The sequence below is a fragment of the Entelurus aequoreus genome, linkage group LG21 (genome assembly GCF_033978785.1).
Source record: "Entelurus aequoreus isolate RoL-2023_Sb linkage group LG21, RoL_Eaeq_v1.1, whole genome shotgun sequence".
NCBI lineage: Eukaryota > Metazoa > Chordata > Actinopteri > Syngnathiformes > Syngnathidae > Entelurus > Entelurus aequoreus.
Window position 1 is genome coordinate 44,927,563 of NC_084751.1, and position 17,863 is coordinate 44,945,425.

General features: G+C 41.3%; 1 protein-coding gene across 2 annotated transcripts in view; it reads left to right on the plus strand.

Annotated features, from left to right (window-relative positions):
• The first annotated feature begins 1,016 nt into the window (after positions 1-1,016).
• The window catches only part of LOC133639087 (glutamine synthetase-like), a 20,231-nt gene continuing 3,384 nt past the window's right edge, over positions 1,017-17,863 (plus strand). The window contains exons 1-6 of one of the 2 annotated variants that reach the window (XM_062032223.1): positions 1,017-1,122; positions 4,981-5,180; positions 5,294-5,455; positions 7,869-8,015; positions 9,774-9,901; positions 13,970-14,169. In XM_062032223.1, coding sequence (XP_061888207.1) covers positions 5,012-5,180; positions 5,294-5,455; positions 7,869-8,015; positions 9,774-9,901; positions 13,970-14,169 — 806 coding nt within the window. In that variant the 5' untranslated portion in view covers positions 1,017-1,122; positions 4,981-5,011. The remainder of the gene's footprint in view (positions 1,123-4,980; positions 5,181-5,293; positions 5,456-7,868; positions 8,016-9,773; positions 9,902-13,969; positions 14,170-17,863) is intronic. The other variant, XM_062032222.1, reaches the window with a different exon arrangement.

Sequence of the window (17,863 nt, forward strand, 5' to 3'; positions counted from 1 at the left end):
ACGGGTAGATTTTGCGCTGTGTGCAGGCGCCAAGTCCTGTTGGAACTTGAAATCTCCATCTCCATAGCGTTGACCCTGGATCTCAGGAAACAGAGTGGACTGACACCAGCAGATGACATGGCACCCCAAACCATCACTGATGGTGGAAACTTTACACTAGACTTGTCCCAGAGTCTGGAGGAAGACAGGAGAGGCACAGGATCCACGTTGCCTGAAGTCTAGTGTAAAGTTTCCACCATCAGTGATGGTTTGGGGTGCCATGTCATCTGCTGGTGTCGGTCCACTCTGTTTCCTGAGATCCAGGGTCAACGCTATGGAGATGGAGATTTCAAGTTCCAACAGGACTTGGCGCCTGCACACAGTGCAAAATCTACCCGTGCCTGGTTTACGGACCATGGTATTTCTGTTCTAAATTGGCCCGCCAACTCCCCTGACCTTAGCCCCATAGAAAATCTGTGGGGTATTGTGAAAAGCAAGATGCAGAATGCCAGACCCAAAAACGCAGAAGAGTTGAAGGCCACTATCAGAGCAACCTGGGCTCTCATAACACCTGAGCAGTGCCAGAAACTCATGGACTCCATGCCACGCCGCATTAACGCAGTAATTGAGGCAAAAGGAGCTCCAACCAAGTATTGAGTATTGTACATGCTCATATTTTTCATTTTCATACTTTTCAGTTGGCCAACATTTCTAAAAATCCCTTTTTTGTATTAGCCTTAAGTAATATTCTAATTTTGTGACACACGGAATTTTGGATTTTCATTTGTTGCCACTTCAAATCATCAAAATGAAATGAAATAAACATTTGAATGCATCAGTCTGTGTGCAATGAATAAATATAATGTACAAGTTACACCTTTTGAATGCAATTACTGAAATAAATCAAGTTTTTCAAAATATTCTAATTTACTGGCTTTTACCTGTATACATATACATACACACACACACACACACCCACACACACGCACACGCACCCACACCCACACCCACACACACACACACACACACACACACAGTATGGAACATCCCAGTCATTTACATTCCGGGTTATATACAGGTTTGGCACAGTCCTGACACGGCGTCGTCTGCAGGCAACGACACTTGACAGTCACCTTGGACAAAGTAAGTGATTGACAGATACATTTAGAATACTGGATGTTGTTTTTAATGCATTTCTAATACTTGAATCCAAAGTAAAGTGCTATTAAGTAACATGTAACAATGAACTAAGAATAAAAACAGCTATCAACTGATTGATCGCCTCAAATCTGGGATGGGGGTTTTCTGGTGCGGTTCTCCAGTGGTTTACTTCTTATAAACATTGATTGATTGATTGATATACATGGGAGAACTTGTAATGTTGCTTTTAATGATGTAATGTCCAATGTGTCCAACCTGTCATGTGGTGTGGCCCAGGGTTCTGTTCTGGTTTTATTTTTGTTGTATCTGATGCCGCTTGGGAGGTTGATTAGTAGTTTTAAGAATGTTTCTTATCATTTCTATGTACAAACCCCGTTTCCATATGAGTTGGGAGATTGTGTTACATGTAAATATAAACGGAGTACAATTATTTGCAAATCATTGCATTCCGTTTATATTTACATCCAAAACGGGGTTTGTAGATGACATTCAACTGTTATGCTCCTTCAAGGATTCAGAGTTTCACTTTTTATCTGAGTTCTTGGAGTGTGTATCCTGTATCAAAAAACTGGTTGTCCTCAAAGTTCAAAACGAAACAGAAACTCTGATAACTGCCTGATCAAGAACTCCCTTGGTGCTCTGGGTGTGTCTGTTAAAAGCAGCCTCAGAAACCATGGGGCTGTGTTGCATCGCTCCAAGTCTTTGGAAGGTCACTGTCGTCTACTGACCAAAAACAGTTTTTATCACCTCAGAAATATTTCTAAAGTGAGAAATGTCATGTCTGTGTGATCATGTTTTTTTAGTTCCTGGTTTCACTTCCTTGTTTTGTTTGGTTTCCATGGTCACCCATTAGTTTTCACCTGTCATGTCACGCACCTGTTGCACGTTTTGAGTCACGCACCTGTTTTCACTGATCATGTCACTATTTAAATCTGTCATTTTCTGTTGGTCTTTCTGGCGACATCACATTCACCTTCTCCGCACACGTCTTTTGTTTCATAGTCAAGTCTTGACAAGAAATTTGTTGTCAAAATTGGATCTGGAACTGATCATTCACACGTCCATTTCGTCTCGCATTGACTATTCTCTCTTCACTCCTTTCAACAAGTCAACGCTGAAGAGACTTCGGACTGTACAAAATGCGGCTGCCAGACTTTTGACCGGTGCACCCAGACCAGTCCATATCACCCCCGTTTTGTCCAGTCTTCATTGGCTTCCAGTTAAATTCCACATTGAGTTTAAGATTTTAGTCTTGACATTCCGTGCGTTGCATGGTGGGGCCCCTCAGTACATCACTGACTTGTTTTGCCCCTACTCTTCAGGGCGCACCCTCGGGTCTTCAAGCCAGGGTCTTCTAAAGATCCCGAAAACTTGTTTTAAAACCCGTGGAGACCTGGCATTCCAGGTTATAGCTCCCAGACTGTGTTGCCCCCGATAAAAAGATCCCCCTGATCAAGAACTCCCTTGGTGCTCTGGGTGTGTCTGTTAAAAGCAGCCTCAAACACCATGGGGCTGTGTTGCATCGGTCCAAGTCTTTGGAAAGTCACTGTCGTCAACTGACCAAAAACAGTTTTTATCATCTCAGAAATATTTCTAAAGTGAGAAATTTGTTGTCAAAATTGGATCTGGAACTGATCATTCACGCGTCCACTTCGTCTCACATTGACTATTGCGATTCTCTCTTCACTCCTTTCAACAAGTCAACGCTAAAGAGACTTCGGACTGTACAAAATGCGGCTGCCAGACTTTTGACCGGTGCACCCAGACCAGTCCATATCACCCCCGTTTTATCCAGTCTTCATTGGCTTCCAGTTAAATTCCACATTGAGTTTAAGATTTTAGTCTTGACATTCCGTGCGTTGCATGGTGGGGCCCCTCAGTACATCACTGACTTGTTTTGCCCCTACACTTCAGGGCGCACCCTCGGGTCTTCAGGCCAGGGTCTTCTAAAGATCCCGAAAACTTGTTTTAAAACCCATGGAGACCTGGCATTCCAGGTTATAGCTCCCAGACTCTGTTGCCCCCCGATAAAAATATCCCCCTGATCAAGAACTCCCTTGGTGCTCTGGGTGTGTCTGTTAAAAGCAGCCTCAGAAACCATGGGGCTGTGTTGCATCGGCCCAAGTCTTTGGAAGGTCACTGTGGTCAACTGACCAAAAACTGTTTTTATCACCTCAGAAATATTTCTAAAGTGAGAAATTTGTTGTCAAAATTGGATCTGGAACTGATCATTCACGCGTCCATTTCGTCTCGCATTGACTATTGCGATTCTCTCTTCACTCCTTTCAACAAGTCAACGCTGAAGAGACTTCGGACTGTACAAAATGCGGCTGCCAGACTTTTGACCGGTGCACCCAGACCAGTCCATATCACCCCCGTTTTATCCAGTCTTCATTTGCTTCCAGTTAAATTCCACATTGAGTTTAAGATTTTAGTCTTGACATTCCGTGCGTTGCATGGTGGGGCCCCTCAGTACATCACTGACTTGTTTTGCCCCTACACTTCAGGGCGCACCCTCGGGTCTTCAGGCCAGGGTCTTCTAAAGATCCCGAAAACTTGTTTTAAAACCCATGGAGACCTGGCATTCCAGGTTATAGCTCCCAGACTCTGTTGCCCCCGATAAAAAGATCCCCCTGGTCAAGAACTCCCTTGGTGCTCTGGGTGTGTCTGTTAAAAGCAGCCTCAGAAACCATGGGGCTGTGTTGCATCGGTCCAAGTCTTTGGAAAGTCACTGTCGTCAACTGACCAAAAACTGTTTTTATCACCTCAGAAATATTTCTAAAGTGAGAAATTTGTTGTCAAAATTGGATCTGGAACTGATCATTCACACATTCATTTCATCTCGCATTGACTATTGTGATTCTCTCTTCACTCCTTTCAACAAGTCAATGCTAAAGAGACTTCAGACGGTACAAAATGCGGCTGCCAGACTTTTGACCGGTGCACTGTTGCGTCGACCAGCTCTTCCTCCCAGGGAATCTAAGTTACTGGTCAATCCCAAATTCTTTCGATGACATATATGCTGAGTAAGAAGGACCATCAAGACAGAATTGGAATATTTTCAAGTTTTACTAAAGCTTTAGGAGGTGAACTTAACCAATACATTCATATCGGCTACTCAAGTTGATCTGACATTCAAACGGAAAAGCCAAATGCTTGCACACAAAGAAATCCCCCCCTCTCTCCCCCTCGCAACACTGATAAGGAAGATTTGGGGGTTTGGTTTCACATTCCTGATGGTTTAAGACACTAAACAGACAATCTGAAGACAAAGAGAGACTGGTAGAATATACAAAGGAAAAGTACTAGCTGCTCTAAACATGGCTATGTAAAAAGAAAGAACTCTTAAACATATATGCATCCTCCACAACACCCAGACCAGTCCATATCACCCAGGTTTGATCCAGTCTTCATTGGCTTCCAGTTAAATTCCGCATTGAGGTTAACATTTTAGTCCTGACATTCCGTGCGTTGCATGGTGGGGCCCCTCAGTACATCACTGACTTGTTATGCCCCTACTCTTCAGGGCGCACCCTCGGGTCTTCAGGCCAGGGTCTTCTAAAGATCCCGAAAACTCGTTTTTAAAACCCGTGGAGACCGGGCATCCCAGGTTATAGCTAGTGTTTAAACTTTTAAGAAAAATTTGGAAACTTCTCTCTTTAGTAAAGCTTTTGGTTAATGCACCTTTTAACTATTATTTTTAATCACATTTTTATGATGTTGCCCCTGTTGTTTTAAATTGAATTGTTGTTGTTTGTTTTCTTTGACCGACAAACACATTAATCGACTGTAATCGACAATTTCCAGTATTCCAAACGAACGCTGTAATATATTTCGCAGTGATCCATAAACTCCTTCAATCCAGGCAAACATGGCATCAGTGTCTGTCAGCTCCCGCTTTAACAAGTCAGTCCGGCAGCATTATATGAGCCTGCCACAGGGGGGCAAATGCCAGGTGACCTATATCTGGATCGACGGCACTGGACAGGTACTTCGCAACAAAACCCGGACCCTGGATACTGAACCCAAAACTCTAGCAGGTGAGTACTCTGTTTTTTCAACATTGTTATGGCAGGGGGGTAATTATAGTGTTTACATGCATCTGAACATGCTGTGCTTAAAGAATCTTTGTGTGTAATATTCTGACTATTAGATATTCCGGAGTGGAACTTTGATGGGTCGAGCACATACCAGTCGGAAGGTTCCAACAGTGACATGTACCTCATACCAGTGCGCATATTCAGGGATCCATTTACCTGTGACCCCAACAAGCTAGTTCTCTGCGAAGTTCTCAAATACAACCGCCTTCCTGCAGGTACGTCGTACATACAGTGGTGGTCAAAAGTGTACATACACTTGTAAAGAACATCATGTCATGGCTGTCTTGAGTTTACAATCATTTCTACAACTCTTATTTGAAAATGTGAGCAAATGTGCTGGGTCAAAAGTATACATACAGCAATGTTAATATTTGCTTACATGTCCCTTGGCAAGTTTACCTGCAATAAGGCGCTTTTGGTAGCCATCCACAAGCAATTGGTGCAGTTACGCTAAATGTGTAGATTTTCTGACATTTAGGGGGCAGTCAGGTACTAGGCCTTTGTCAAGGGCCACCTGGGGTAACAGTAGTAAAGTGGTTAACCTCCTAGTGCCCCAAAACCCCTTAGAGGAGCCTCCACTGCCGGATGCACTTTAACTAGGGAGGACTAGGCGGTGGTTCGCCTGGCCATATGTCCTCGCAACCAGCGGGGACGAGTCAGATGGCGACAACGAGTAGACCGCCGCCACAGCTGGCAAGGCAGGCGCCCACGGAACGTCTTCATCGTCTTCAGCGGGTCTTCCCACGACGCCGCCATCGTCGTCTTAAGCGGGTCTTCCAACGACGCCGCCATCATCGTCTTCGGCGGGTTTTGTCACGACGCCGCCATCATCGTCTCCGGCGGGTCTTCCCACGACGCCGCCATCATCGTCTTCGGCGGGTCTTCCCACGACGCCGCCATCATCGTCTTCAGCGGGTCTTCCCACGACGCCACCATCATCGTCTCCGGCGGGTCTACCCACAACGCCGCCATCATCGTCTCCAGCGGGTCTTCCCACGACGCCGCCATCGTCGTCTTCGGCGGGTCTTCCCACGACGCCGCCATCATCGTCTCCGGCGGGTCTTCCCACGACGCTGCCATCATCGTCTCCGGCGGGTCTTCCCACGACGCCGCCATCATCGTCTTCAGCGGGTCTTCCCACGACGCCGCCATCATCGTCTTCAGCGGGTCTTCCCACGACGCCGCCATCATCGTCTTCAGCGGGTCTTCCCACGACGCCGCCATCATCGTCTCCGGCGGGTCTACCCACGACGCCGCCATCATCGTCTCCAGCGGGTCTTCCCACGACGCCGCCATCATTGTCTCCGGCGGGTCTTCCCACGACGCCGCCATCATCGTCTTCAGCGGGTCTTCCCACAACGCCGCCATCATCGTCTCCGGCGGGTCTACCCACGACGCCGCCATCATCGTCTCCAGCGGGTCTTCCCACGACGCCGCCATCATCGTCTCCGGCGGGTCTTCCCACGACGCCGCCATCATCGTCTTCAGCGGGTCTTCCCACGACGCAGCCATCATCGTCTTCAGCGGATCTTCTCACGACGCCGCCATCATTGTCTCCGGCGGGTCTTCCCACGACGCCGCCATCATCGTCTTCAGCGGGTCTTCCCACGACGCAGCCATAATCGTCTCCAGCGGGTCTACCCACGACGCCGCCATCATCGTCTTCAGCGGGTCTTCCCACGACGCAGCCATCATTGTCTCCAGCGGGTCTTTTCACGACGCCGCCATCATCGTCTTCAGCGGGTCTTCCCACGACGCCGCCATCATCGTCTTCAGCGGGTCTTCCCACGACTTGTTTCTTCAGCATTGTCCACACGTTTAAGTCAGGACTTTGGGAAGGCCATTCTAAAACCTTCATTCTAGCCTGATTTAGCCATTCCTTTACCACTTTTGATGTGTGTTTGACAAAATTGGTGCAGTTCAGCTAAATTTGTTGGTTTTCTGACATGAACTTGTTTTTTCAAGTTTTTTTTCAAGCCCTAACCACCACCCATCAGGAGCAAGGGTGAAGTGTCTTGCTCAAGGACACGACGGATGTGACAACGTTGATAGAAGGTGGGGATTGAACCAGGAACCCTCAGGTTGCTGGCACGGCCACTTCTCCACACGTTTAGGTGAGGACTTTGGGAAGGCCATTCTAGAACCTTAATCCTAGCAATTCCTTTACCACTTTTGACGTGTGTTTGGGGGCATTGTCCCGTTGGAACACCCAACTGCGCCCAAGACCCAACCTTCGGGCTGATGATTTTAGCTTGTCCTGAAGAATTTGGAGGTAATCCTCCTTTTTCATTGTCCCATTTACTCTCTGTAAAGCACCAGTTCCATTGGCAGCAAAACAGGCCCAGAGCATAATACTACCACCACCATGCTTGACGGTAGGCATGGTGTTCCATAATAAATTCATAAAAGAACCAAACTTCATACATTTTTTGAGTTGTTTGTGACCAACAAGTATGTGCTCTAATCACTCTATCACAAAAAAATAAGAGTTGTAGAAATGATTGTAAACTCAAGACAGCCATGACATGATGTTCTTTACAAGTGTATGTACACTTTTGACCACGACTGGTAATTTTTGGGGTGTATTCTCGTGAGTTGGGAAAGTAAACCTGTTTCTGTTTTGTTTAGAAACAAACCATCGAATGAGCTGCAATAAAGTGATGGAGCAAGTCAAAGAGCACCAGATATGGTTTGGCATAGAGCAAGAATACACACTCCTGGGAGTGGATGGACACCCGTTTGGTTGGCCTCAAAGTGGTTTCCCAGCACCCCAAGGTGAGTCAAATCCAGATACCAAGGTATCAAATCCAGATACAAATGGTAACATTTTGAGGTCACCCTATAGCAGGGGCAGGACTATTCACATTTAAATCGATACAGTACCAATTCTGGAATCAATACCAGTAGCAATTTTCCATACTTCTCTGGTAATAAATCTTAATTTGGTTAGGAATAAAATCAAATTTTTTAAATATAATTCAACACTGAGTTTATTATGATGACTTCTGCTGTCCCATGTTTTAATATCTTGATGAGTTGCACTTCTGAGTATCATTTTCAAGTATTATATCGAGCAATATGCATGAAGTTGCGATTCCAAGACACTGGATGTCAGTAGTGTTTAGATTACAGTGCGTTGCCTGGTCAGGAAGTACCGTATTTTCCGGACTATAAGGCGCACCTAGAATCCTTTTTTTTCCTCAAAACTTGACAGTGCGCCTTATAACCCGGTGCGCCTAATGTACGGAGTAATTGAAGCTATTTTATTTGGTACATGGTGAAATGATAAGTGTGACCAGTAGATGGCAGTCACACATAAGAGATTTGTGTAGACTGCAATATGACTCAAGGAATGAACACCAACATTTTAAATGTTCCATTGAAAATATAGAACATTACACACGGCGCTCAAAAATCTATCAAAATGTTTTAGCAGAACTTTGGTAAGCTATGAAGCCACACCGCTTGATGGATTGTACTGTGCTTCAACATAAGAGTATTATTATGGTGTGTGTATAAGGTAAGACATATTATCTGGCGTTTTGTTTCACAATATTATGCAAAAGCAACTTTTCTTACCTTCTGGTACCTGCTGATCTGTATTTGGGATCTGCATAAGTCCTGAAAAATTGCGCGGGTCCGCCTTTGTAGTCCGTAGTCGATAAGCTTCTTCTTTTTGTCTATATTTTTGTTATGGGACATTCATCCTCCACTGTTGCCATTTCTAATATAAAGTAGTGTGAAGTTATTTGATTGATTTAAATAAAGTCTGAATATCATTAAAACAGTTAGCTCCATCTTTTGGCACTTCTTCCACTCCCATCCAACAAAAAAAAAAAATCTATGCAACATTTGGACCAAAAAACCACCATTACATGTTATGTAGACCACAAGGAAGTCTTTTACATTTAGAAAAATAAATAAATATCTTTAATGTCGCCTATAATCCGGTGCGCCCTATGGTCCGGAAAATAAGGACCATAAGTTATAGTTTACAGGCTCATATGTTGATAAAAAATGTCACATGAGCACTGATAAATAGATAAGTAGTATTCCTACATACATTTATCCTTTGGATTTTGAGTTACCCTATTTTCTATTTGCGTTCATCATGATCATAGAAATTTGATATCAAACTAAAGTGTAACAAACATGATGAAACACAGTATGAAGAATAAAAATGCAAAAGCAGTTTGGAGATGGTAATTCGTTCAATAATTGGCATAGTAACAAAACGTACACTTCTCATGTACGTTTTGTTACATTAATGGTGTCGAAATAAAGCCATGGAACTACTAACATTCTGAACAGGCCAGTTGTAATCAGAACACCTTCATGTCGCTTCCCATCATACACAGTGGAGTTTTACAAGCCATTTGATTGGTAAGATCAAAGAAAGCTTTTGTCTGCTCGCCGGAAACTCATTGAAACACAAAGTTTTGTGATAACTTAGATACAATTATTCTGACAAATGACCTTTCGAGCGGCTATGAGGAAACCTTGATTTTAAAAACTCTTCTTGGCTTTTTAAAGGTCCCTACTACTGCGGGGTGGGGGCGGACAAAGCTATTGGACGAGACATCGTGGAGTGTCACTACAAGGCGTGTCTCTACGCAGGGATCGAAATCTTTGGAACTAATGCTGAAGTGATGCCATCCCAAGTAAGCACAGAGAAATACTGTATTGGTTGAGCTTGATGTCGTCATTCAGTCCTTATTACATCTTCTTGTCCTTGTGTTTTTTCCAATACTTGCACGTAGAAACTCTGCTACCACAGTAGATGCACAGGTAGTCTTGAAAAAAAATGGATGGACCCATAAAAATCCCGAAAATACCTACTTTTGATCCTCTAAAACCCTATAATAGTGTATGCCACTCCTGGTTTTCAAAGGCCTTTTAAATGTACTATCACACATTAAGAAATAATCACAGGCATTCTGTACAGACCACAGTATTGTACCGTATTCTTCGGACTATAAGACGCACTTAAAATCCTTTCATTTGATTAAAACTCGACAGTGCGCCTTATAATGTATGGAGTAATTTTGGTTGTGCTTACCGACCTTCAAGCTATTTTATTTGGTACATGCTGAAATGATAAGTGTGACCAGTAGATGGCAGTCACACATAAGAGATAGGTGTAGACTGCAATGTGACTCAAGTAAACAACACCAACATTTTATATGTTCCATTGAGAATATAGAACAGGGGTCACCAACCTTTTTGAAAGCAAGAGCTACTTCTTGGGTAGTGATTAATGCGAAGGGCTACCAGTTTGATACACACTTAAATAAATTGCCAGAAATAGCCAATTTGCTCAATTTACCTTTAACTCTATGTTATTATTAATAATTAATTATTTTTACACTTAATTAATCGGTTTAAAAGAGGAGAAAACACGAAAAAAATGACAATTAATTTTGAAACATAGTTTATCTTCAATTTCGACTCTTTAAAATTCAAAATTCAACCGAAAAAAAGAAGAGAAAAACTAGCTAATTCGAATCTTTTTTGAAAAAATTAAAAAAATAATTTATGGAACATCATTCGTAATTTTTCCTGATTAAGATTAATTTTAGAATTTTGATGACATGTTTTAAAAAGGTTAAAATCCAATCTACACTTTGTTAGAATATATAACAAATTGGACCAAGCTATATTTCTAACAAAGACAAATCATTATTTCTTCTAGATTTTCCAGAACAAAAATTTTAAAAGAAATTCAAAACACTTTGAAATAAGATTTAAATTTGATTCTACAGATTTTCTAGATTTGCCAGAATAATTGTTTTGAATTTGAATCATAATAAGTTTGAAGAAATATTTCACAAATATTCTTCGTCGAAAAAACAGAAACTAAAATGAAGAATTAAATTAAAATGTATTTATTATTCTTTACAATAAAAGCAATAAATTTACTTGAACATTGATTCAAATTGTCAGGAAAGAAGAGGAAGGAATTTAAAAGGTAAAAAGGTATATGTGTTTAAAAATCCTAAAATAATTTTTAACGTTGTATTTTTTCTCTAAAATTGTCTTTCTGAAAGTTATAAGAAGCAAAGTAAAACATTAATGAATTTATTTAAACAAGTGAAGACCAAGTCTTTAAAATATTTTCTTGGATTTTCAAATTCTATTTGAGTTTTGTCTCTCTTAGAATTAAAAATGTCGGGCAAAGCGAGACCAGCTTGCTAGTAAATAAATACAATTTAAAAAATAGAGGCAGCTCACTGGTAAGTGCTGCTATTTGAGCTATTTTTAGAACAGGCCAGCGGGCTACTCATCTGGTCCTTACGGGCTACCTGGTGCCCGCGTGCACCGCGTTGGTGACCCCTGATATAGAACATTACACGCGGTGCTCAAAAATGTATCAAAATGTTTTAGTGCGACTTTGGTAAGCTACGAAGCCGCACCGCTTGATGGATTGTCGGAGCATTACGACTACCATAGTCAGACGTACTGTGCTTCAACATAGGGTATTATTATGGTGTGTGTATACGGGCCGCAAAATGGCACCTATTTGGAGACATTATCTGGCGTTTTGTTTCGCAATATTATGCAAAAGCAACTTTTCTTACCTTCTGGTACCTGCTGAGCTGTATTTGGGATCTGCATAAGTCCTGAAAATTTGCGCGCGTCCGCCTTTGTAGGCGAAGCTTCTTCTTTTTGTCTATCTTCTTGTTATGGGACGTTCATCCTCCGCTGTTGCCATTTCTAATATAAAGCAGTGTAAAGTTCTTACTTATATCTGTCAGTAAAGTCATCATCACGAAAGATTGTACGCCTCCTCTTTTATTTGGACTTTCCCTGATCACATGGCAACAGCTGTTTCTAAGGGAGGGGGGTCATAAACAGCCATCGAATTTGGTTACAGACAGTTCAAAGAAAAGGTCGTAAAACAGTTCAAAGAAGGTGCCTGGAGGGGAGTCAGGTCCTGCTTCCTCTTTGCTTTGTAGATCTCGGGTCAAGACAATATCTTTCTGTGGATTACAATACATCAAAGAAACAGTACACCTTCATGTTGCTTCCCATCCTACACAGTGGAGTTTTACAAGCATTCTTCTTCAAAGACAGCTTTTGTCTGCTCGCCGGGAACTCATTGAATCACAAAGTTTTGTGATAACTTAGATACAATTATTCTGACAGTAACTTTTAGACTTACTAAGGTCTGACATGTTTAGTAACTTTACCAGTGGCAGGAGGTGGCGGTGTGTAACCGGCAACCTGGATGTGACACACTCACAGACTTTCTAATTGGTTAAAACGGTGGAGGGGCGGGGCATCGAAATGAAAACAATAACAATATTTCGGGGCTGTAAATGTAATTTTGAAATGAGCATATCCCGGCTGAACTACTGTTATTAGTTATAGAGGTATTGGAAAAGAATAGGGATGTCCGATAATTTCTTTTTTGCTGATATCCGATATTCCGATATTGTCCAACTCTTAATTACCGATACCGATGTCAACCGATACCGATATATACAGTCGTGGAATTAACACATTATTATGCCTAATTTGGACAACCAGGTATGGTGAAGATAAGGTCCTTTTTTTAAAAAAATCATAAAATAAAATAAGATAAATAAATTAAAAACATTTTCTTAAATAAAAAAGAAAGTAAAACAATATAAAAACAGTAACATAGAAACTAGTAATGAATGAAAATGAGTAGAGATGATATCGGTCTGCCGATGTTATCGGCCGATAAATGCGTTAAAATGTAATATCGGAAATTATCGGTATCGTTTTTTTTATTATCAGTATCGGGTTTTTTATTTTTTATTTTTGCTGCTCCACTAATAGTACTAACCTTTAACAGTTAATTTTACAAATGTTCATTCATTACTAGTTTCTATGTAACTGTTTTTATATTGTTTTACTTTCTTTTTTATTCAAGAAAATGTTTTTAATGTATTTATCTTATTTTATTTGATTCATTTTTTTAAAAAGTACCTTATCTTCACCATACCTGGTTGTCCAAATTAGGCATAATAATGTGTTAATTCCACGACTGTATATATCGGTTGATATCGGTATCGGTTGATATCGGTATCGGTAATTAAAGAGTTGGACAATATCGGCATATCGGATATCGGCAAAAAGCCATTATCGGACATCCCTAAAAATGAGTAAAATGAAGTGTTAAAGGTTAGTATTATTAGTGGAGCAGCAGCACGCACAATCATGTGTGCTTACGGACTGTATCCCTTGCAGACTGTATTGATATATATTGATATATAATGTAGGAAGCAGAATATTAATAACAGAAAGAAACAACCCTTTTGTGTGAATGAGTGTAAATGGGGGAGGGAGGTTTTTTGGGTTGGTGCACTAATTGTAAGTGTATCTTGTGTTTTTTATGTTGATTTAATTTAAAAAAAAATAAAAATAAATTTAAATTAAATTAAAAAAACGATACCGATAATAAAAAAAATTATACCGATAATTTCCGATATTTCATTTTAAAGCATTTATCGGCCGATAATATTATCGGCCATCTCTAGAAAAGAACATGATTTATAAATGCCTTTTGACATACTGTATCAGTGCCATTTAATGATGCCTTGACATGCAATTCTTACATAAGGCTCCTTTTTAAAGCAGAGAAACTGAAAGCATGAATTTGCATACGAGTGCAAGCTAAACCGCGACTAGGCGAGGCTAAACCGGACTGCTTTTCATTGTTTTTGCAATAATGACAACGACGTTCCTTCTATTATATTCAGTGGGAGTTCCAGGTGGGTCCCTGTGAGGGCATTGACATGGGGGATCAACTGTGGGTCGCACGCTTCCTGTTGCACCGCGTGTGCGAAGATTTTGGGGTCGTTGCCACACTGGACCCCAAACCCATGAATGGAAACTGGAGCGGGTCTGGGGCACACACTAACGTCAGCACCAAGCAGACCAGAGAAGAAGGAGGACTGCGGTGAGTAAACAATTCCTCATCAAAGTGTTTAACACTTTTATAATATGTTTTTTCCAAAGGTCTGATGAAAACGATGTTTTTTCCCTTTAAGAAATCATTTTAATTAATCAGTTTTTGGGACCCAAAAATATTAAAACATACAGTTGTGGTCAAAAGTTTACATCCACTTGTATATGTATAGTACTAGTATAGTATCGTGGTACTAATGAATCAAAAACGGTACTATACTCATGTCATTGCTGGTTTACGAGCAGAGGAGCATGTTCGGCAGCGCACGCACACAGAGTACTTACAAGCAGACACAGTGTGTAGACAGAAAAAGGGAGAATGGATGCATTTTGGTGTAAAAAGTAAAGATAAAGGTGAAGTTACAACACTGAAACGCCCTCAGGAAGAGGTGCTTTAAGACATGGTTAGCTAGCTAGCGGCTAACATCCATCCGCAGTGTTTTAGCTACTTCTAAATCACTAATCTTCGCCAAATAAAGTGAGTTTCTTACAAGTATGATTATCACTGCAAGACGAGGACTAGCTAAACATGCTTCACTACGCACCGTAGGAGGATACAATAGCTCACCAATCACAATGTAAACAAACGCCATGGGTGGATCTACACCTGACATCCACTGTAATGATACCAAGTAATCTAGTCGATACTACTATGATTACATCGATATTTTTATCGCCACAAAATCTTTTTTCCTATTTTTTAAATTCATATTATGTTTATAAACTCAGGAAATTCATCCGTGGACACATGAGGACTTTGAACGTGACCAATGTATGATCCTGTAACTACTTGGTATCGGATCGGTACCTAAATGTGTGGTATCATCCAGAACTAATGTAAAGTATCAAAGAAGAGACGAATAAGTGATTATTACATTTTAACAGAAGTGTAGATAAAACATGTTGAAACAGAAAATAAGCAGATATTAACAGGACATCCACTGTAATGATACCAAGTAATCTAGTCGATACTACTATGATTACATCGATATTTTTATCGCCACAAAATCTTTTTTCCTATTTTTAAAATTCATATTATGTTTATAAACTCAGGAAATTCATCCGTGGACACATGAGAACTTTGAATATGACCAATGTATGATCCTGTAACTACTTGGTATCGGATCGGTACCTAAATGTGTGGTATCATCCAAAACTAATGTCAAGTATCAAAGAAGAGACGAATAAGTGATTACTACATTTGAACAGAAGTGTAGATAGAACATGTTGAAACAGAAAATAAGCAGATATTAACAGAAAATTAACAAGTAGATTAATAATCAATTTTTACAGCTTGTCCTTTTTAATGTTGACAAAATAATAGGTGTATAAATGACACAATATGTTACTGCATACGTCAGCAGACTAATTAGGAGTCTTTGTTTGTTTACTTACTACTAAAAGACAAGTTGTCTAGTATGTTCACTATTTTATTTAAGGACTAAATTACAATAATAAACATATGTTTCATGTACCCTAAGATTGTTTTGTTTAAAATAAAGCCAATAATAAAAAAAAATGTTGTAGTCCCCTTTATTTAGAAAAGTTTAGAAAAGTATCGGAATACAGTATTGGAAGGAAGGAAGGAATTGGAGCTCAGCTTAAAGCTGTCATGACGTGGTTTTCGCAGCTTACTACGAGGTTTGTTCTCCCGGGATGCAAACGGACTATTCCGGACAAGGCTTGCAGGTAGGAACATATTTATTCATCTAACTACAAAATAACAGGCAAACAACAAAGGCAAGCGTGCCTATCACATACGCGGAAGCTAAGGCGACAACTTAGCGCAGGAAACATGGAACTATGGACGAGGCACAAACTCTCTAACTGTGGCATGAAATAAAACAAGACTTACGTAGAGGGTTGCGTGAAGCAGACAAATGACGCCAGGCTGGGTGAGGCCAGGGCGTAGACTAGATAGCCCTCTGATTAGTGCCCGGGCAACATGTGAGCGTCCCGAACACTAACCAGAAGCAGGTGAGTGCAATACGTAACCATGGTGACCAGAGGTGGGTAGAATAGCCAGAAATTGTACTCAAGAGTACTTTTACTTTAGAGATGTAGTACTCGAGTAAAAGTAAGGAGTAGTCACCCAAATATTTACTTGAGTAAAAGTAAAAAGTATGTTGTGAAAGAAACTACTCAAGTACTGAGTAACTGATGAGTAACCTGTTCGTTTAATGATGACGGCAACAAATAATGCACACAAACATAAAAATAGCAATGAGCAAATTCAGAGCCAGGAATATCTCTTAAGCAACTAAAACAATAATATATATTAAATAATAATACAGTAACATAAAAAAAATGAAGGCAAATTGAGCCACAATAACTTAACAGCACCATAGGCTCAGTAGGCAGATATTACAAAGGAAAATAACAAGTTAGCCTTTACGCAAACCATAAACTGATAGGTGTGGGCTGCACCTGGGAACACACTGTGCACTTCTGATTGATGTTTCTATGCATGTGTGTGTGTGTGTGTGTGTGTGTGTGTGTGTGTGTGTGTGTGTGTGTGTGTGTGTGTGTGTGTGTGTGTGTGTGTGTGTGTGTGTGTGTGTGTGTGTGTGTGTGTGTGTGTGTGTGTGTGTGTCTGTGTGTGTCTATGAGGCTGCAGTGCGTTAATAAATGTCCCCACACGATGTACATTTGACAGTGATTCATAGCAGGGAAGCTAACGTCAGCCTACGGTGACAGCCAAAATATCTACTAACGTTACTTACCGCCATGTGCTTCCTCAAATTTGATGTTGAGTTCATGTAAGCTTAAGCTTGTTGTTTGCCGCTGAAACTTTATGTGCAGTTAATCATGTGACCGCCTGGCTCTGTTTGATTGGTGAAACGGAGTCAAACGTCACCAGTGACTGCATTTGATTGGTGAAACGGAGTCAAACGTCACCGGTGACGGCATTTGATTGGTGAAACGGCGTCAAACGTCACCAGTGACTGCATTTGATTGGTGAAACGGAGTCAAACGTCACCAGTGACTGCATTTGATTGGTGAAACGGAGTCAAACGTCACCAGTGACTGCATTTGATTGGTGAAACGGCGTCAAACGTCACCAGTGACTGCATTTGATTGGTGAAACGGAGTCAAACGTCACCAGTGACTGCATTTGATTGGTGAAATGGCGTCAAACGCCACCAGTGACTGCATTTGATTGGTGAAACGGAGTCTAACGTCACCAGTGACTGCATTTGATTGGTGAAACGGAGTCAAACGTCACCAGTGACTGCATTTGATTGGTGAAACGGAGTCAAACGTCACCAGTGACTGCATTTGATTGGTGAAACGGAGTCAAACGCCACCAGTGACTGCATTTGATTGGTGAAACGGAGTCTAACGTCACCAGTGACTGCATTTGATTGGTGAAACAGAGTCAAACGTCACCAGTGACTGCATTTGATTGGTGAAACGGAGTCAAACGCCACCAGTGACTGCATTTTATTGGTGAAACGGAGTCTAACGTCACCAGTGACTGCATTTGATTGGTGAAACGGAGTCAAACGTCACCGGTGACGGCATTTGATTGGTGAAACGGAGTCAAACGTCACCAGTGACTGCATTTGATTGGTGAAACGGAGTCAAACGTCACCAGTGACTGCATTTGATTGGTGAAACGGAGTCAAACGTCACCAGTGACCGCATTTGATTGGTGAAACGGAGTCAAACGTCACCGGTGACTG